This window comes from Podarcis erhardii (assembly GCF_964252035.2).
Source record: "Podarcis erhardii genome assembly, chromosome: 14".
Taxonomy (NCBI): domain Eukaryota; kingdom Metazoa; phylum Chordata; class Lepidosauria; order Squamata; family Lacertidae; genus Podarcis; species Podarcis erhardii.
The window spans coordinates 44,321,530-44,341,972 of NC_138503.1; the positions used below are offsets into that span (position 1 = coordinate 44,321,530).

Genomic DNA, 20,443 nt, shown 5'->3' on the forward strand with positions numbered 1-20,443 from the left:
CCAATATTAAAGTTCATTTTAAACATCAAAGCACTGCGTCAGACAGTAAAGAGAGATGTGGAAAACAGAAAGCACAAGGCAGAACATTTCCTGGTTTTTTTGCATGAATATCACAGTGGAGAGGTTGCACTCCGGACTATTACTATAGCAACATGGGAGCTGCTTCCCTAGTCTTGCTTTATTCCATAGCAACATGAAAGGTCTATAACGCTCAAGTTGACAACTGCTCACTAGGATGGAGACCACGACTGTGGGAAGGAACCATAGCCCTGGGCCCACCTACTTGGTTCCTTTGTCTATACTGCATAAACTCTGTGAGAAGAAAACCCCAAGGCATTGCTAAGAAAAAAGAATAATTTCTATTACGATGTAAAGCTGATGAAAGTAAGACCAAGGAATTTCCAGAAGTGTAGCGTAGCTCCGGGGCTTTTTTTCAGGGCAGGAGCAATGACATTTGCCAGAGCACCATAACTCACAGGCTTTTCTTGCTCTGGCAAGTGAAAGCAAACAAGATTTTGAAGTTTCATTTACAGGAAGAAAACAATGAAGCAGAGGCTAGATACGTCTTTCCTTTCCTTTAATGGGGTTCCTGACTTCATGGTAGCGGTGTAAGTGGTACCTTTGCAAGATTGCTTGCATTTCAGCTGGGTGAAAAATGCTCAGTGTGTTCTACAAGTTGAACCAATGCAGTCCAAAGTAATCCCTACTTACTTGCCACAGAGCTGGATGGAGATTACTCCCAAGGACCTATGCAAACGATTGTGGCATACTATACACTGCTGCTGCTTTTCAGTGGTGTCGGAGAGAAAGAGACAGCAACCACCACTTGGGCATATCTTTGTACCCTAGATATTAGCATCCCATTTAGGCGGAAACTCACCATCTTCATCAATAACAAAATCAAATCCATTTTTTCTGAAAATTTCCAGGTTTTCCATTAAAATGCTTTCGCTTACAGCCGTTAAGTTAAGATTCTGAGGCCTGAAATAATGGGAGACATTGAAAAAGAATAGGGTGTGAAGTTAGTGTGACAAGTGTCTATCTTGATACATTCTGGCAAAAGTTAGTCCCCACCTGATACATTTAAAGCAGTCTCATGCCACTTGGGTACTGTAGTTTAAGGGTGCTGGGAATTGTGGGGAGACCCCTGTTCCCCACCAACCAATCCCAGACTTCCCTGAAGAGGGCTTGTTAAACCACACTGGGAATTGTAGCTCTTAAACTACAGTTTCCACAACTGTTTAGGGAAAGCCATGACTCTCCTTAAATGGTATACAGTGGTACCTCAGGTTAAGTACTTAATTCGTTCCGGAGGTCTGTTCTTAACCTGAAACTGTTCTTAACCTGAAGCACCACTTTAGCTAATGGGGCCTCCTGCTGCTGCCGCGCCGCTGGAGCATGATTTCTGTTCTCATCCTGAAGCAAAGTTCTTAACCCTAGGTACTATTTCTAGGTTAGCGGAGTCTGTAACCTGAAGCGTATGTAACCTGAAGCGTATGTAACCCAAGGTACCACTGTAGTCTGCTTTAAATGAATAAAGCAGATGGGATCCAAAAGCTCCTCCAAAGATCAGATGGAGATATTTTAATATACATCCAATGAAATGCTTTTTACTACCATTTTTTTCCTCTTCTTTTCTATGAAGTTCAGAGGGGAAAAGGGGGTTGAGTAAGCCAAGCCTAATCTCAAATGTATCAAAAGACCATCCTCACATTAATCTTGGCATTCATAAGAACTTTGAATACAAGGACAGCTAAACTTTTTTAAAAGTATTTAAAATGCTGTAAAACCCACCTGTAAATGCTGTAAAACCTGTGGCCAATTTTCAATTCTAGACTGACTGCTAAGTACCTAAGGCAGGCATCCCAAAACTCGGCCCTCCAGATGTTTTGGGACTACAATTCCCATCATCCCTGACCACTGGTCCTGTTAGTTGGGGATGATGGGAGTTGTAGTCCTAAAACATCTGGAGGGCTGAGTTTGGGGGTGCCTCACCTAAGGAGCTCAGGACACAGGTTCATGGGACATATTTCCATATGCTAATTTATAGATTACCCCTGAGAAATTAAGATGGAGGGCTGCTGGTGCCTCAACTTGCAAAGTACTTGGCAGTGGAACCAGACACCCTATAAGCAAAGAAAAGCACAAACAAAGGCTTTAAAAAGTGAGGCGGGAGGAAAAAGAGCCCCAGGGACTCCCATAAAGAGCCCTTTTATGAGCCCTAACATACACACACACACCCAGCTTAAATCAGCTTGCATTCAAAGGGTTTGTTACCTTTGTTAGCTGCAGCTCATTCCATCCCAAGTATGTGCTGCTTTAAACAGTCACAAGCTAAAAATATGTTTATCCAATCCCTGCCATTCAGCTAGTACTTAGTATTTCTACCCCACTCTTCTGCTCACTGAACACCCAGAGCAACTCCCAAGGAAGCTCTACCACACAATAAAAAAGCAACGAAACTAGTGGAAGAGGATTGGAAGAAATTTAAAGATTATCTACAAAAATATTGCAAAATTTATGAATGCTAAGATGATGTCGGACTTAAAAATAATATGGCATTAGTGATAAAGTTATAAGGAATATGTAAAAATGAATTAAAAAGGGAAGAAAGATTGGAGATATAATATGCTAAGCTATATAATTAACAATGAGAATTGAAAGAGGGTAAGGATTTGCTGAATTTGATTGGGTAAATGGGAACACAAAAAAGGGAGGTGTGGGGAAGTCAAGAACCAGGGTTAAACAAGTATAAAGCTAAAAATTGGATTTTTTCTTTTTCATGTTTTTCTATTATCTTTTTTTGCTGTTTTATTGTGTATTTTTTGTTTATTTTCTGTGTATTTTTGCTTTGTCTGTTTTTTCTTTTTATGTTATATGTATTTATGTGCTTTTTTGTAAAACTTTAATAAATATTTTATAAATAAAAAAAAAGCAACAAAACTGGTACCAACGGTAGGGCCTTCACTGGCTGCACTGAGCGGCCGGCTGCTCGTCTTGGGACACTTACGTGATCAGCTTCTGCCCCTGCAGAACAGTGTGCTCTTGCAACATCTCAAAGTTGTACTTCTCATCTGAAGCATGTTGGTCAATGATGAAGAGGTCCGAGTTCAGCTTGGCTATTATAAACCCTAAATTGAACTGGCCGATTATGTCCATTTTAGCAAACATCTCTTTCCTGTATATAAGGAAAGGATGGGGAGAAAAATGAGCAGGTTAAAAATTGTTATGTGTTTACAATTTAGGCCAGGGGAACTAGCAGCCCTTTAAGTTCCCTAAAAAGGTAAAGGACCCCTGACAATTAAGTGCAGTCGCAAACGACTCTGGGGTTGCAGCACTCATCTTGCTTTACTGGCTGAGGGAGCCGACGTTTGTCTGCAGTTTTTTCTGGATCTTGTGGCCAGCTGCCTAAAAGACTAGCAACTCGCTCCAAAAAAGTTACAGTGAGCATCACATTGAGTTGTGAAAAGCTCTCTCTGTCACCTCATGGTCAAGGTCAGATGTGTAAGCAGCATTGCCCAGCTGTCCCTCAAGCAGAGTATATGGGAGCCCGGGAAGAATTTTGCATGGGAGCCTAAGATGGAAAGCTGTGTCTCACGGTGCAAAGCAAAGCAAAGTTTCACCTACCCTACAGTGAGGATTTCATGGTCACGGCAAATATTCCAGATGTACCATCCCAATTACTTACAAGTCAAACAGATACCATTGCTTTGCCAAAGGAGGAATTTAAAAGGCACGGTCAAATACCTTATTTCTTTTCTTAATTCGTCTTCTGCTGTTTTATTTTCTCCTGGGCTAATTTTTGCCCTGAATTTTCTGAATTTTAGCGCTGCTTCTTTCTTCTCCTGGTCCTGGCTTAGCTTCTTTACCCTGTCCATCAGTGCGCTCAGAGAAAACTCCAACGGTACAGTTTTCTTCTCCAGTTCCACAGGTATGTCGTACTGTGATAGGACTGAAGAACCCCGGTCATTCTCAGTCTTTGACGGAGTGGCCACCTGAGAAAGAGGCTGGCTCATCTTAAAACGTTTCATTTTGGGGGGTGAACTGTCTGCCTGCTGGGATAATTGGCTCTCTTTGCTTTGGTTCAATTTGCATTCAGCTCCCCAGAAATCTCCCCTCGTCTCAAGACTGCCACTTTGAACTTCTCTGAAAACAGAGAAATCTTCAAGAGGTGAGCCAATTGTGTTTTCACAGCTGGAACAGCCACCATTTTCTGGCGTGCTTAAACCCACTTCCGATTCTGCTGAGGTGCTCCCACAACCAGAATCTCTATCTTCTGCCGATTTCTTGAGTTTTTTGCCCGAAAGCATGAATGTACTTGGATCCTCCTCTCTTCCACACTTTGCCTCTTTGCTGGAGCCAGTCTTCTTATTTGGAGAATCCAAAATGCTAAAAAATGCCGGAAGTTCTTTCTGCCCAGAGGAACTTTGCTGACGTTTGGCATTTTCAACACCATGAAAACAGGCCTTTTTCACTTGGTGGAGAGAAAATGATTCCCTAAGTTTGGCAACAGTGATTGCTGTTTTTTCTTTTGCGCTCAGATTCTGAGAGGAGGAGCCACGCGAAGTTTCCAAGGCAGGGCTTTCTGCCTCTTCTTGAAGCACTGTGAAATTTCCTAAGAAAGGGTGAAGAGAGGAGTGTTTTAAATTGCAATTTAAAAATCAACCCACAGGAATAAATCAAGGCCCCAATAGTGAACTCCGAGGCTCCATTTAGAGAAAGAACAGCGAGAGCAGGGGTGGGGAAATGGATCTGGCCAGCCAGCTGGATGCTAGATCCCCCCAACCCCAGTGGATCACTCTGACAGTTGGATGGAAGCCCACCCAATTGTCAATCATCTGGCTTCACGATGACATTGGCTGACGGAATTTTTCTTTGTAGTGTGGCAAGCTATGCTACAAAAGGAAATCCAAGTCAAGTGAGGCTTGAAGTCACCACTGATCAGCTGTGCAGTGGAGTTTCCCATTGGGAACTTGGTCTTGCAGCAAATCCAGCAGGCTTGCAGTCACCATCAATTGACGCTGATAACAATTGAGAGTGTACTTTAAGGCTCCAGATTGTGCACCGCCGGCCACTTCTCTACTTGGCCCATAACATATCAAGTTTGGGGCAAGAAATATGATTCAGGGAAAACACCTTAGCAGGCCAAATTGGGACCCATCTTGTGAAAATGCCAAGCTCCATTTCACAAACAGCAGACAGAAATCATTGACACCTGATGCCTTGTCCGTAACGCAAGGCACTGCAGGAAATCACATTAAAACTGTACCTGAGCTTTTCTAACTAAACAAGGCCGCAATTCTAAGCGGAAGTGATTGGCCCCAAGCCCCAGGAAATACAGCTGGGCTGACATTTGAGGAAATACGCACTGTGTGTAGCCGAACACAATCAGTTGAACCAGCCCATTAACAACGCACTTTTAAAAAAGCGTAATTATCCACTTAGAAAGGGAGTTGGTTTAAAAGGGTGGTGTCATTCCTACCTTTAATATCTGGCAATGTATGGTTGACGATGAGTTTGTTAACATCACTGCCAAACATTCCCAACATTGAAGTCTTTAGAGTCGCCAATAGAAGTTTCTCTTCCTGCAACATTATTTGCCTTTTGTCAGGCGTCACATTGATGTCAACACATTCTAAAAACAAAGACATAAAATGATATTGGCTTGGTTCACATGTAACATTTAGTCATGGTTTTCTTAAGCGAAGCCATGGCATGTTTAACAAACGAATTAACCGAAAGCTGTCCTGCAGACAAAAAACAAGTGAACTATGCCTTGTCTCTCCAAAAACTTCTAGCAACTTTTTGCCTCGTGCCTTTGCAATTTGGTGAGCATCTGGGTGGACAAACAAACCATGATTAAGGAAGGGTGTTAGGTGAATATGCAGCTCCAAGCTCTAGTTAAAACAAACTAAAGTTCATTAGTAAACAACAAACCATGGCTTCATATTGTGGTTTGTTAGCAGTGAACAAGCAAATTCAGGCACTTCACCCCTGTTTAGAAGATTTCTAACCACAGGGTAAATTTTAAGACTAATGCACTTCAGAGTGTAGAGATTATGTTTCAATTTACATCACAATCTGGAAAAAAATCAGCACACATTTGCTTGAAGTAGGGTTATCAGCTATTGAACTAGATTTCTTGCTGCTTTCTATCGGCAGCAGGTAGTCTAGCAGCATATCATGGAAAGCTACACTTGTTGATTTCTGCCTATCAAACCTCGATTAAAAAGAAGAAAACCAAGCACCTTTTTTTTTAAAAAAAATGGCCTGGTGGCAACCCCTGGCTTATGAGTATTGGAACTGAGATTTACTGCCAACTGAGTGACGAAGAATCAGAATGTTTATCCCAACTGCTTAACAACAACCGCACACATAAACATACTTAATCTTTCAAGTTTTTCCTAGAGAAATGTGTGTGACTCACCGGAATTTGCACATATATTAAGAGCCACAAACGGATACTGGTGTCTGTTGTACATGTGGTACACTTCATTCACAACTTTGGAAACCTGTCCAGAAAAGAAGAAGGTGTTGCAGACAGACTGCTATTTGCGCTCGCTGCAATTCAATCTGCATTCTTAAAAAGCTTCGTTGCACCATTTCCATGGCACAGTGGGTGGAAAGGCAAACTACAGCTCGAAGGCTGTAAAAGCGAAGAACGAAGGCATTGTGCGTGTTGCAAGAGAGAGCCATACCTTGCCTGCATCACAGGGCCGCTGGTTGATAAAGAAGAACTGCCTGTCTGTGGTACTTCTCCCGACACCATGATCGCAACGGGAAACAAAGCCTGTGATACTGATCAAAGTAAATATGTCAAGGATATGGTTCCAAAGAAGAAAAGCATAGAAGCTGTGCAATTTGACACACTTTTCTTTCTTTCTTTCTTTCTTTCTTTCTTTCTTTCTTTCTTTCTTTCAAAAAGACTAAAGCTGAGGTTTGTGGGGTTGCCTAGCTACCACAGACTCGCACACCACCAAATCTGTCACCAGTTCTCAACGGGACTTTCATCCTGGGAAAGGGGAACCTCCAGCAAACTTCTCACTCACTGCTGAACGAGTGAGGAAGCTAAGCACTTTTGCCAGGTACACTGGCTTATTAAAAAAAAAAAAAAAAGATGAGCTTTTAATTCCCGGGTCCTTCTTCAAAAGTTCTCAAACTTTGTCACAGCAGGTCTACACATATCCAGACAATAACTATCCACACATCCTTAAATATAAAAGATAAACGGATTACAATATTTATTCCTTTTTTATTATTCAGCTGCCCTTGAACTGTGGGGAATGACTATTCCAAGCTGAATATCTTGACATGCCCGACACAGCTTTGTACACCCGCCAGAGAACCCAGAACTTTGACCAGGAAGCTTGTGGGACTCATTTTACTTAAGCCTAATTTAGTATAGCTTTGCCCTAAACGCTTAAAATGATAACGCAATAATTTTCATGCAGTCTCCTTGATTGGTTCCAGGTGGCAAGGAAGACTAATAGATGTGACTGACACACCTTAAAATTGTAGAGCTGAATGGTTAAGGCCGTGATCCTAAACATATCTACTCCGAGGTCCCACTGAATTCAGTGGGCATTACCCTCATGTAAGGAGGGATTTAGGATTTGCAGCCTAAGCCAATTAAACATAGGGAAGCTGCATAGACTGTGAGGTACGTACAATCTTCTACTTACGTATAAAAATTGGCTGGCATATCAGAAACATTCAGGCCGTATTCTTCACAGACAGCATCACTAGGGGGTAGCTGAATGAAAGGAACCAAGCTCTGCACCTGGAAATAAGTGGTAGAATCATAGAATCATAGAATCATAGAGTTGGAAGAGACCACAAGGGCCATCGAGTCCAACCCCCTGCCAAGCAGGAAACACCATAAGAGCACTCCTGACATATGGTTGTCAAGCCTCTGCTTAAAGACCTCCAAAGAAGGAGACTCCACCACACTCCTTGGCAGCAAATTCCACTGTCGAAAAGCTCTTACTGTCAGGAAGTTCTTCCTAATGTTTAGGTGGAATCTTTTTTCTTGTAGTTTGGAACCATTGCTCCGTGTCCGCTTCTCTGGAGCAGCAGAAAACAACCCTTTTCCCTCCTCTATGTGACATCCTTTTATATATTTGAACATGGCTATCATATCACCCCTTAACCTCCTCTTCTCCAGGCTAAACATGCCCAGCTCCCTTAGCCGTTCTTCATAAGGCATCGTTTCCAGGCCTTTGACCATTTTGGTTGCCCTCCTCTGGACACGCTCCAGTTTGTCAGTGTCCTTCTTGAACTGTGGTGCCCAGAACTGGACACAGTACTCCAGGTGAGGTCTGACAAGAGCAGAATACAGTGGCACTATTACTTCCCTTGATCTAGATGCAATACTCCTATTGATGCAGCCCAGAATTGCATTGGCTTTTTTAGCTGCCGCGTCACACTGTTGGCTCATGTCAAGTTTGTGGTCAACCAAGACTCATGTTGGCTCATGTCAAGTTTGTGGTAGTTGATGGAACTCGCTTCTCCTTCCCAGCCACTGCCCAAAAACCAAAGGTTCATATACCAGCGCAGGGCTGCTTGGAAACTGTAAACAGCCCCACGCTTCTCTTTAAGCCTCTGGTTTTTGGAGGTTTAAGGAACAGGGCTGCTGTCAATGGGCTTTCAAACAGCTCCATGCTGCTCTTTGAAGGCCCAATATTCTGGGCTTCAAAGCACAGCACCACCACCCAAAGTCACTAGGACAACTTTAACTGTACAAAGCATTAACTGTGTAGGAGTAGAAGTACCCATTGCATTAGTTCACTGTAGTAGCAGTAGCAGCAGCAACAACCATACGACTAGTAGTTGTAACAATATGGATGATAATAATAATAATAACAGTAATACCTGCTTTTGTCCAAATATTGCTCCAATGTTTTCTTTTAAGTTTGAGCTCCCACTGGTGCACACCACAGCTTGCTTCTTCCCTTGGCCAACCTGATTGGTGCAGTTAATACGAACTCCTGTTGAAATGATACAGTATGCTTGTAACACGTGAACCATTTTTGCATACTCCTGGCAAAAACAAAGAGATAATGATGATTTTCCAGTGACTACGCAATGAAGCATGCTTACACAGACTATGTGTGATCGCTGACATTTCCCTCCCACTTCAAAACACATTTTAATTCATGGCTTATTATCCTACCTCATCACATAGACCAGTGTTTCCCAACCGGTGTTCCGCGGCACACTAGTGTGCCGCAAGACGTTGCCTGGTGTGCCGTGGGAGGGAGGCGGGCGAGTCCCGCGGCGAGAGGCGGGGCAGCGGCGGCGGCGAGCACACGCGGGGCGGCGAGCGAGCTCCCTCCCAAATCCCATCGCCGCTTGCTTCGGCCGGCCGCCCCGTGCCACCGCCCCAAGCCTCGCGCGCCCAGCGGGAGCTCCTGCCGGGCGCGCAAGGCTTGCAGACACTCGCCGAAGCACGGGGCACCCTCCGGAGGGCTCCGCGTGCTTCGGGCAACAGGCTGCCGCCCCAAGCCTTGCGTGCCTGGCGGGAGCTCCTGCCGGGCGCGCAAGGCTTGCAGACACTCGCCCGAAGCACGGGGAGCCCTCCGGAGGGCTCCCCGTGCTTCGGGCAACAGGCTGCCGCCCCAAGCCTTGCGCGCCTGGCGGGAGCTCCCGCCGGGCGCGCAAGCCTTGCAGACACTCGCCCGAAGCACGGGGAGCCCTCCGGAGGGCTCCCTGTGCTTCGGGCGACAGGCTGCCGCCCCAAGCCTTGCGCGCTGGGCGGGAGCTCCTGCCGGGCGCGCAAGGCGTGCGGACAGCTTCCTGAAGCCTGGAGAGCAAGAGGGGTCAGTGCGCACCGATGCCTCTTGCTCTCCAGGCTTCAGCGAAAGGCTGCATTCGCCCCATAGGACGCACACACATTTCCCCTTTATTTTTGGAGGGGAAAAAGTGCGTCCTATGGGGCGAAAAATACGGTACTTTCTTTGTGTTTATTTGATGCCTATTAAAGAGAGTTACTTTATATATAGTCAATATAGGCACAGAGTTAATTTTTTAAACATTTTCTAATGGTGGTGTGCCTCGAGATTTTTTTCATGAAACAAGTGTGCCTTTGCCCAAAAAAGGTTGGGAAACACTGACATAGACTATAACAACACAATAATGAGGGCTGGTGAATAGAAGTGGTTAAAAGACTAAGCCTCCCACTTAAACCTGCATCTGTCATGAGCTTGCAAGATAGCTTGTCTAAGGCTATCATATTCTCAATCTCTGGCCTACAACTGCAACATGGAGAATAGTACTGACCTACCGTAAAGGGTTGTTTTAGGAATTACCACACTATAAGCACATGTGAAGTACATTGAACACTAAAGCACTATATAAACTAAAAATAGTTATTACTATTGCCATTACCAGGCAAAGCCTCTTCTCTTTACCCAGGCTTTTGGCCTCTTTTAGTGTGGTGGCATCTATAAGTCCTGCCTTTTATCTGCATAGCTGTGTTTTTTATTTTTTATTTGAGGTTCTTAATTGGTTTTAACGTACAGTGGTGCCCCGCAAGATGAATGCCTCACAAAACGAAAAACTCGCTAGACAAAAGAGTTTTCCGTTTTTTGAGGTGCTTCGCAAGACGAATTTCCCTATGGGCTTGCTTCGCAAGACGAAACGTCTTGCGAGTTCTTCCCCCCCCCTTCTTCTAAGTCGCTAAGCTGCTAATAGCCGCTAATAGCGCTAAGCCGCTAAGCCGCTAATAGCCGTGCTTCGCAAGACAAAAAAACCGCAAGACGAAGAGACTCGCCTAACGAATTAATTTCGTCTTGCGAGGCACTACTGTAAGTTGCTTTGGGTCACTCTGAGAAAAACGACTAACAAGTGTAATAATAAAAATGATAATGATCAACATTTATTTATTTTTCATCTACTAGGCATATCTGTGAAGGAAGGAAGGTGTCTACTCAGAACTAGTTTCTTGTTTATTTTTGGATCCGTCCCATCTGACTTTACCATCTGGTAAAGGAACACCTTTATTCACTCCCTCCAATGGCCCTTGCCTTCGTTAGGATCTCTTACATTCATTCTTAAAAACAACGTTACTAGTAAGCTGCTCCTACCTTCTTAATGTTGCGCTGAAATTCTTTATGTCGTACCGGCAAGGTATAAAATAACTGCTGCACACTGACAGTCGTCCCCTGTTGTCGTGGGCAGGGGGTCCTCAGAGTGATTTTCCCACTGTGGTCAAATACCAAGCGTGTGCCAACCTTTGCAGATTTGTGACAAGTAATGATGGAAACTTCACTGGAGGAAAAGAACAAATAAATGCTACAGGGGAACAAAAGCTTCCAGGAGTTAAAAAACAAAACCCACCCCGCATTTAATGCCAACCATTTTAAATTGTAAAAACTTGCTTCTTTTAAACTTGGGCTCCCATTCTGCTCAAAGATACTTTGAGAATGGGAATGGGAAAGGACTGTGGTATAAGATGTACCAACGGCTCTGGCTAGAGCTCTGCACTTAAACAGAGAGGAATCCTACCTCAATGCACACAGGGAACTCAGAGCTTCACCTCGAAAGCCAAACGTTTCAACACGTGTAAGGTCAGAAAAGTCTTGTATCTTAGAAGTATAGTGTTTCAGAGCTGGAAAAATAAATGGTAAGATAAAACAAGTAGACATTCAGCTGTATTTTGTATAATATTACCTAGCATAAAATAATTAAAACAATTGGTCCAAGGCTTTATAGCTTTATATCCGTGATGTGGTTTGGCGTATGTTTAATTATTGGTTTGCAAATAACATTGTATTCCCCACAGTGGTGCAGTAAGTTCCATAAGACCATCAAGTCCAGAGTCTAAAACATTTGCTGGGAACTTGAACTACAACCCCCATCACCTCTAGCCATTGACTATGCTTGCTGGGGCTGATGGGAGTTGTAGTTCAACAACATCTGTAGGGCCAAAGATATGCCACACCTGGTTTGAGATTACCTAATTTTAGACTCTGGAGTTAATGGACTTGTATGCTCTGCCTCTTCTTTAAAGATGGCAACATGCATTATTTCAAAATGTGGTAAGCCATCCCTGGTCTGCTTGAGGACCCTCCTGCTTTTTCTTCTGAGTGGACCTTGGACTTCTGCCCAAAAATATTCCCTGATGACACTGCCAATTCTCAAGCCACTCAGAAATCAAGTCTGCTTCTTCCCAGTCAACCAATGTCCCACTCATCAACACTGGTGAGAAGCCCAGACTTCTCTCATCACCCGGAGTGGCAGTGTCAAAAGACAAAACTGTCTTTACTCAAAAACCTAGTCAAGGAAACTGTTACAACTGCAACAGTAGGGCTCATTCAGTTTGCATCTTAAGAGTTAATTCTGCTGTCAGTCAGTTGAGCAAGTGGAGGCGGAGGTAGCATGTGCCTTGATTGGCTGTGAGATATATGGAGTTTTTCCTCCATATATCTGGTTTAATGTTTCTGTACTGAGTACAAGGACTCAAGAAAAAAAGACAAAACCTCTCCGTTTCTTCCTCTGAACGTTACATACACTATTGTTCAGTAAAGTGCTATCAAGATTTCTTTTCTCACTAGACTCTGTCATTTAAGTGACTTTGCTAGCAAAAGCAATGAGGAGGGACAGGAAGTAGTGGAGACAATTTCCTTTCTGCTACTTTCCCCCAATCCAACTTCTACCCCACAATTCACATAAAAGATACACTCCACCGAACTCTCTGTTCTGTTGAGGTCAAACCTATTCATCTGTGGCTCTCAACTCTCTCGCTACATTATATAGAAGACTTGAAAAGTTTTATTTCAAGGGTCAGATATATAGTCATTAAACAAACATTTCTAAGGATGACAAAAGTACTGCTGCCAAAGTAAATGGTTTTTTAAATGCAGCTTTGCTGTGTATGTGGTATGACCTGACTGTATGTTTTTTGCTTTTCGCCATAAACATGAATCTGGAAAGTAAAATTTATTCTGAGAGTATATTAATAGCTTCTCTTAACCAAACTGATCTGACAGATTTGCATATAGAAAACGAGGCATGAAACAAAGCTTACTCAAGCCTGCGAAGTTCTCTTCTTCTACACCACAACCGTTATCAGAAACTTCAATAAGGTCTGCTCCATAATCTTTAAGTTTCACTTCTACAAATTGTAAAGAATATTTGTTACATAACAATTACAAAGCATCACCGCAATTTTGCCACATACAGGTTTACAGCAGTGAAGGGATTTCTATACATTTTCCTTTTACGTTAAAAATGTATGTCAGGGCACTCTTAGTCGAACATGGTTTTTTATTATGGTACTTCTGTTCTCTTTTCCATTTGTAAAAGCTGCCAGTTTGCAGACATGCACGTGCAAACACCAACATAAGCAACATGCTAATAAGATTGCTAAACACGCGCACTTGACAGTAAGCTTACCAACACTGGTAGCACCGGCATCTATGCTATTTTCCACCAGTTCTTTCACCGCAGTACACAGATTCAGCACCACCTGTCCTGAACAAATCCGATGGACAGATTTCTGGTCTATTGGTTTGATAGCTTTAGAAGGCTGGTCCCTGGGGGGGGGAAAACAGAATTGGCTTTCGAGCCCAAAAATTGGTTGAAATAATCCGAACGGGCGGATTTGAGACTCATAAATCAGATCATTATTAACCTTGAAATGAAGAGTCTCACGCTCGACTGGCTAAAATAATCCCGCAGGTTTTTTATAGATTGCAATCGTTTTGCTAACAGTTGGCCAATTACTTTACACAATTTGTGCTGCATTCGTGATGTGCTATTATTATATTTTACTCACGTTATTGCTTGTTGTGACGTGGAGTTTGTGATTTCAGCTCTCTTGACATAATATGCTGGAGACAGTTCTCTAGTAACACTTCTTTATTAAAGCAACAAGACTGAGACCTGAGGAGGGGAGAGCTACATTTATAGGGACAGGGAACTAGCTAGAAAGGATACATTTTGGAGGGAACAATATCAGGCAATCACAGTCCTGCCTTTTGGAGGAAACTAATAAGACAGAGGATCCAAATACAGCAGCTTAAATGAACCAATAGTAGCTGTACCCTCTGGAACCAAAAGGCAGTTACTTTACCCTAATGCAAATACAGACAATAATAATACAGATATAAAATCCTTTGACTCAATACACAACATTGCTATTTATTGTTTGCATGCCGCTTCGGGGGTCATGTGAATGAAAAGCGACGTAGAAAGGAGCAACCACAGCGAATGCAAAACAAGCTGCAACCTTGTCGCGCGCTTACCTAGGAAGAGCCGGCTCCATGGCGTTGCTTCGGGGCTGCTGTTTTTCTCCTTCTTCCTCGGCGGCGCTGAAGTTATTTTTTCTCAAATGTCCAAAATGCAATATGAAAACGACGCCACCCCGTTCATCATAGCGGCATGACTCAAGAGCAAGCACGAAGCTATATAAGCAGCGCCTCACTCAGAACGTCCCCCTCGGAAGTGGCAACTCAAAGCAGCTCACTTCGCGCTGGGCCTGAACAAACTACAGCTCCCAGAATTCTTTGCGGGAAGCGCCGGGCCTCTACGCCTCTTCGACCGTACTGCGCAGGCGCGGCCTGCGGTTCCCTCATTAGCGCCGCGCTTGCATCAGATTCTACTCTCCTCAGGCGACGAAGCCAACGGCAGCAAAGAAGCGCCGCCTTTTCCCGCCAGCGGGAGCCAATAAGACTTTCGAGGTGTCACCCACCCGGCGTAGGCCAATAAGAAGCGAGGGCGGGGGCGGGTCACGGACGAACGCTCTCCAATGGCAGAAGAGCAGTGGGCGTGGCGCTCGTGCGGGGCGTGGCTGCCTCTGTGCCAGTCAGTCAGTCAGTCAGTCAGCGAGGAGCCGCCGGCCGGGCAGCCACTATGCCGATGTACAAGGTGAGGCCCTTTCACGGGGGGCCTGGCTCGGCCGCGGTCTTGGCTGAGCACCTTCCCGCCTGCATGTACCGGGTTGGAAATATGCACCGTTGCCCCGAGGGCGGCTCCCCGTCAGCCGCCTCGCCGCCGCTGCTTCACGAGGTAGGAAGGAGGCGGCCCAGAGGCGCCGCGCTCTGAAGCGGGCAGGGTCGGGGGGGGGGCGGGCGAGGGCTCCCCTTCCTTGGCCTCCCTCCCTAGGCCGCGCGGTGCGGCTCCTCAGCCCGGCCTGGCCGTCTCGGGAGAGGCGCTGGCCCGCGCTTTCACTTTCCCAACCGGGACTGAGGGAGGTTCTTGCGCCAAGGCCTGAGGCAGCCCTGCGTTGTACTTCCGGGGGGCTGACAGTCCATACGTTTAAATCTCAATTCTTACATTACACAAAGACACACACACACACACACACAACCCAACAACGCCACACCAGGAATCCAGGGAACTGTAGCTTACCCCCTCCCCTCTTCATTGTTGTGAAATGCCCTGAGATCTAGAGAGGAAGGGTGGTATACAAATTTAATCAATAGTAATAATAATAATAATAGGGACGCAGGTGGCGCTGTGGGTTAAACCACAGAGCCTAGGACTTGCCGATCAGAAGGTTGGCGGTTTGAATCCCCGCGACGGGGTGAGCTCCCGTTGCTCTGTCTCAGCTCCTGCCAACCTAGCAGTTCGAAAGCACGTCAAAGTGCAAGTAGATAAATAGGTTCCACTCCGGCGGGAAAGTAAATGGTGTTTCCATGCGCTGCTCTGGTTCGCCAGAAGCAGCTTAGTCATGCTGGCCACATGACCTCCCGGAAGCTGTACGCCAGCTCCCTCGGCCAGTAAAGCGAAATGAGTGCCGCAACCCCAGAGTCGGCCACGACTGGACCTAATGGTTGGGGGTCCGTTTACCTTTAATAATAATATTATATTGTCAAATGTTTTTGTGTATGCAGCTGAAGCGGGCATATGTGGCTTCTGTTCTTCCAGGGCAGGGCAGCACAAGTCAGGTGTTCCAAGTTCCTTCTTTCGGATAGAGCTGCACTTGACAAAAAGGTTATTTGGGAGTTATTGTATATGCTACCTCCTTATATTGTTCATGGTTGCAGTTGGGTCTCATATTTGTTTTACCTATGCTAGTGGCGGAGGACAGAACCAGCCCGCAGGCCTAATAAGGCATGCCTAGCCATTGTACGCAAAACACACCCACCTGTCAGTTACCTGACAACTTAGGAAATTTTACTCTGCATTTATAGACCACTTGATCACAAATTTCTCTTAAGTGGTTTGCATAATAAAAAGGCCTATGATTGGAGTTCAGGGATCTTTTGCTCTTCAGTCTTAGCACTAAGATCGGATATAAACCTCTTGCCCTGTTGTTTAAAGGCAGCAAGCAGTTTCAAAGCATGAAAACTCTGAATCACTTAATATCTACTTGTCAAAATGGCCTGTAGACAGTGGGCCAGATCCAGTGCTACATCTATATCCAGTTTCCCACCTCTATTTCCCACCCTTGACCTGTATTGAACCTTGATATATTGGCAGAGTTCCCATGTGCATGTATGCATAATGATGGATAATACTAGCATAGAGACTTGTAGAGTGTTAAAGCTACAGTGCATGCTGAGGTACATGGGAAATATCCATCTGTTTTACACAATATTAAAACAGTTGAGTGAATACCAATTGAACTTTATTTAGGAGGAAGTTGATCCAGCTCTTCAGGCACTTGAATCCCGCCAGGAGGAGATCTTGAAACGCTTGTATGAGTTGAAAGCTGCTGTGGATGGGCTTTCAAAGATGATCCAAACACCGGATGCAGACTTTGATGCAACAAACATAATCCAAGCAGATGAACACATTCATTTATCTGCTAGTGCTGCAGAGCTTGACAATTTACTTGGGAAGGCAAGTTCAGATTAACTTTCTCTACACCACAATTCCTGTATATTTGACTTAACCGTTGTTGGCGTTTTTATAATGACTAATGGAGTAATTAGCATTCAGGCCAACACTCAGAATGATTTATCACTAAAACATAGCTAAAATCCACAGAAGCACCTTGTGATAGGTGGGAGGGGTATAGAATTATTTTAAAGCTAGGCTTTAATGAGGTTATTAGCATTCAAGCCAGCACTCAAAATGAATTCAGTGAGCGGGGTCTCATTGTTTTAAAACTAAGCTTGATAATAGATCTGAAATATTTCTTAAAGCCATTCATAAAGCAAGCATTTAACAATTCTGGAAACAAACAAAAACTCAGCTTAATTCAGTGGCCTGGTTTCCACATGAGTTGAAGACATGGTTTGTTTTGTTTAACTGGTTTCTTTGCAGGTCTGAACCCACCCCAGCCAACTATCTGGGTTGTGTCTAATAAAGCAGAATATGAATCTGTATTTTGAACCTGACATATGGCTGTCTTCTGTTAACAGTGGTTTCTTGTTATGTCTGAGCCCACCATCCTTGTTTAACCCTGGTTTGCTGCAGTTGCTTTGCTTGTATAAGATTTATCCTGGTTGATTCAAAAACTCAAAACAAACTGTGCCTCAGCATTGTATGCAAATCTGGCCTCTGTTTCAAAGTATCAACAAAATAATTAAATAGTAACTGAATCCAGCCAAATAATGATATAAGATCTTGTGGGGCTTGTTAAGAAATTTGTGCCTAGTTCTTTGATTGATACCTTATGGGACAAAATTGACTTCAAAGTGCAGGTAAAATGCTCCATAACTTAAAATTTGATCTAGTATCTTTTCTTACCTATCAGTTTTGCTGGTTGCTGGTTGCATATTGCTTTGTTCGGGCATTTTATGGCCATTATGTTGGATGTGGCTCAAGTTGCTAGTTACTGTGGGTTTTGTATTTTAATATTTTTTTACTTATCAGTTTTATTGTATGATTTTTAAATATATTGAGTGTTTTAAAATAAATGAGAGACTGGTAGATTTGGGCTGGAATGGATTTCCTGTAGTTTTTTGTTGTTTCAGGAATAGAGTTGTTTCCCAAAAGACACATTGATTGCACTGATTTTGAAAGTAAACATTTTTGGGATGCTACTACTAATCATGGGAGATGGAAGCCTCCTTTCCTCTAACTATATCTTCTTTTATTTTAAAAAGTGGAACAAGATTTCTCTTCATGAGCCAGTGCATAAATAGACATCCAGTAACTCTTCGAAAGGTCTGCGACTCTTTGTAGTTCTCAGCTGAACCATTCATCTGGTGGATGTTAGTCGGCTGCCGATTGTAAAAACCTTTTGTAGAACTTCATTGGTTTTGTGTGTATTGCAGTTAATTAATGAGGGTGTTTGTGTGTTGTGCTAAGCAGGAGTGGGATGTGAATCGATGCATGAATGTGTCACTTGAACAACTTACTAATGGCGGCTTATTTTCCTACAGGACTATGGAGCTCTGAAGGATATTGTGATCAATGCAAACCCTGATCACCCACCACTGTCATTGTTAATACTCCACAGCTTGCTGTGTGAGCGTTATAAGATACTATCAGCTGTTCATACACACTCATCTGTGAAGAGTGTGCCAGAAAATCTCCTGAAATGCTTTGGTGATCAGCCTAAGAAGCAGTCGCGTCATGAGTATCAGTTGGGATTTACATTAATTTGGAAAGATGGTAAGTCCAGCACATTAGGAAAAGGGACGCATTCATTACTGTTAACATGTTACGAGTAGCACACAATTTCTTGATGTCTAATGACAATAAATGTGTATCTGCAGCAAATGGGCCAGCCGCTGGCCATGAATAAATTTGCAACTGGGAAGCTCAACAACTAGTTTGTCCACAACATGGCCATTCTTAGACAACAGAATACATTGTGAGAAGAGCTGTAGTAAATGAGTCACTTCTAGTGCCAATAATAATTCACCTTTAAGCTTCTGTTCTCTTCCTGTATGGTGCAGAAGAATCTGATAAGCACACTTATGATGACATCAAATTATGTCCACCCACCTGCACAATGGGACTCCCTTCTCCCCCTTCCCATGTCCCAAATCTGCTCCGGGTGTCCCCCAAGCACCCACATTTTAGAAGTGCACAGGGAACAGAAGAGGAAGAAGCCCTGTTGCATGAGTTAACTTGTGCTACATTGGACCTCACTTTTCATTTATGCAAGTTGATAGGTCAATAGCTGTACATTGCAGGGAAGATCACTGAGTCTTTCATTCTTTGCTCTTCAAAGGACTTCTGAGAAATTTGAGTAACCTAGTTCCTAGGAATGCAGTTTCAAAAATATTGCTATGAAGCTTCTATTATATAATCTCTACAAGAAAACTAAAGTATTTTAACAACCCTAGTGTGTTTGCTAGCTTCCTCTTAACTGCTCAAATAAACTTAGGTTCCATTGTTAGGCTGTTCTTGGTTTTTAGCTACAAGATGAATTAAGCTAAACATCTTAACTGGAGCAGCAAGTTTAAGTAAAATTGTCAGTTGTGAAAGTAGAAAAGGAGCATATAATACTCAGTCTTCAGTGTTTCAAACAATAAAATTAAGTGCTTCTGCTATTATGCTACCTTAATTGACAAAGCCATTTTAAGTTAATGCTGGCCTATGGTGGTGTGTTTGGAAGAAGAAACAAAAAAGTAACACTACACACTGCCTACTTTTTGAAGAAAGCGCATAATGCTATAATGTTGAAGCTGGAAATGGCACCAGAGTTATCCCAATTGCCAGGCTTGGATTAGGAGGGATCTGTTAGTATGCCTGTTCAGTAATCTCTCATGGGGACATTTCCTAGCAGCTATAAGTAAAAGGTAGCATGGCTGACTATATGCAAGTATTCTATAAAAATTCAGTATCTTATATAGAAAATCTGGCTAGCAATTAACGACATAATGGGACTTGTTTATAATTGTGTTTAATGGTTTGAATGAAATGTACCTGTCTCTTCAAGGTGCCTGCTTTTCTTGTCTAATGTTCTGTTGCATTGTGTTTGTTTCAGTGCCAAAATCCCAGATGAAGTTCAGCGTTCAGACCATGTGTCCCATTGAAGGAGAAGGAAATATTGCTAGATTCTTGTTCTCCTTACTTGGTCAGAAGCACAATGCAGTTACAGCAACTCTGATAGACAGCTGGGTAGATACAGCCATCTTCCAACTGCAAGAAGGGAGCAATAAAGAAAAGGCAGCTGTTTTGCGATCTATGAATGCAGCCCTCGGCAAGACATCCTGGTTGGTGGGCAATGAACTGACAGCAGCTGACATCGTGGCCTGGTGTGCACTTCAGCAGACAGGGAGCACCAACGCTGTTCCAGCCAATGTGCAGAAGTGGCTAAAATCTTGTGAGAATTTGGCACCTTTTAATTCGGTTCTCAAGTTGCTGAATTAAACATGTTCTATAGAAAGGGACACAGTTGAAATATTTTCTATATTTACATGTGTGCTGTGAGCCTGGGTTATATAAAGCCTGTGAATGAAGTTTTAGAAGGCAACTGTCAAAGGTCTTATGTCAATAAAATGCATCACTTGCCCTTTGTGTATATCTTTTAGTGCTTGGTCCCTCTTTTTAGAGACAGTAAAGTGGTACCTCTGGTTACAAACACTTCAGGTTA

At 43.6% G+C, this 20,443-nt stretch overlaps 2 protein-coding genes across 4 annotated transcripts in view; one reads left to right on the forward strand and one right to left on the reverse strand.

The window, feature by feature from the left end:
• The window catches only part of PMS2 (PMS1 homolog 2, mismatch repair system component), a 17,697-nt gene extending 3,172 nt beyond the window's left edge, over positions 1-14,525 (reverse strand). Inside the window, exons 1-13 of one of the 2 annotated variants that reach the window (XM_081839677.1) lie at positions 14,247-14,514; positions 13,396-13,535; positions 13,028-13,114; positions 11,506-11,608; positions 11,085-11,268; positions 8,872-9,039; positions 7,683-7,780; positions 6,699-6,798; positions 6,428-6,512; positions 5,483-5,635; positions 3,748-4,615; positions 3,011-3,178; positions 881-981 (exon numbers count right to left, since the gene is read on the reverse strand). In XM_081839677.1, coding sequence (XP_081695803.1) covers positions 881-981; positions 3,011-3,178; positions 3,748-4,615; positions 5,483-5,635; positions 6,428-6,512; positions 6,699-6,798; positions 7,683-7,780; positions 8,872-9,039; positions 11,085-11,268; positions 11,506-11,608; positions 13,028-13,114; positions 13,396-13,535; positions 14,247-14,266 — 2,275 coding nt within the window. In that variant the 5' untranslated portion in view covers positions 14,267-14,514. Of the gene's footprint in view, positions 1-880; positions 982-2,371; positions 2,463-2,944; positions 3,179-3,747; positions 4,616-5,482; positions 5,636-6,427; positions 6,513-6,698; positions 6,799-7,682; positions 7,781-8,871; positions 9,040-11,084; positions 11,269-11,505; positions 11,609-13,027; positions 13,115-13,395; positions 13,536-14,246 lie in introns of those variants that run through there. The other variant, XR_014151047.1, reaches the window with a different exon arrangement.
• A 210-nt stretch (positions 14,526-14,735) lies between these two features.
• On the forward strand, positions 14,736-20,371 carry AIMP2 (aminoacyl tRNA synthetase complex interacting multifunctional protein 2). 2 transcript variants are annotated; one of them, XM_081840008.1, is made up of 4 exons: positions 14,736-14,868; positions 16,582-16,788; positions 18,279-18,510; positions 19,835-20,371. In XM_081840008.1, the coding sequence occupies exons 1-4, from the start codon at positions 14,854-14,856 to the stop codon at positions 20,218-20,220; spliced, it is 840 nt and encodes a 279-aa protein (XP_081696134.1). In that variant the 5' UTR covers positions 14,736-14,853; the 3' UTR covers positions 20,221-20,371. The 2 variants fall into 2 exon arrangements, with proteins under 2 accessions (XP_081696134.1, XP_081696133.1); XM_081840007.1 differs by having other exon boundaries at positions 14,806-15,009.
• The last annotated feature ends 72 nt before the right edge of the window (positions 20,372-20,443 follow it).

Bases quoted from the DNA above. Each gene is read 5' to 3' on its own strand.
- AIMP2 (XM_081840007.1), top strand. From the start codon at position 14,854: ATGCCGATGTACAAGGTGAGGCCCTTTCACGGGGGGCCTGGCTCGGCC. The intron at 16,789-18,278 runs GCAAGTTCAGAT...ATTTTCCTACAG, and splicing joins TTGACAATTTACTTGGGAAG to GACTATGGAGCTCTGAAGGA. The intron at 18,511-19,834 runs GTAAGTCCAGCA...TGTTTGTTTCAG, and splicing joins TACATTAATTTGGAAAGATG to TGCCAAAATCCCAGATGAAG.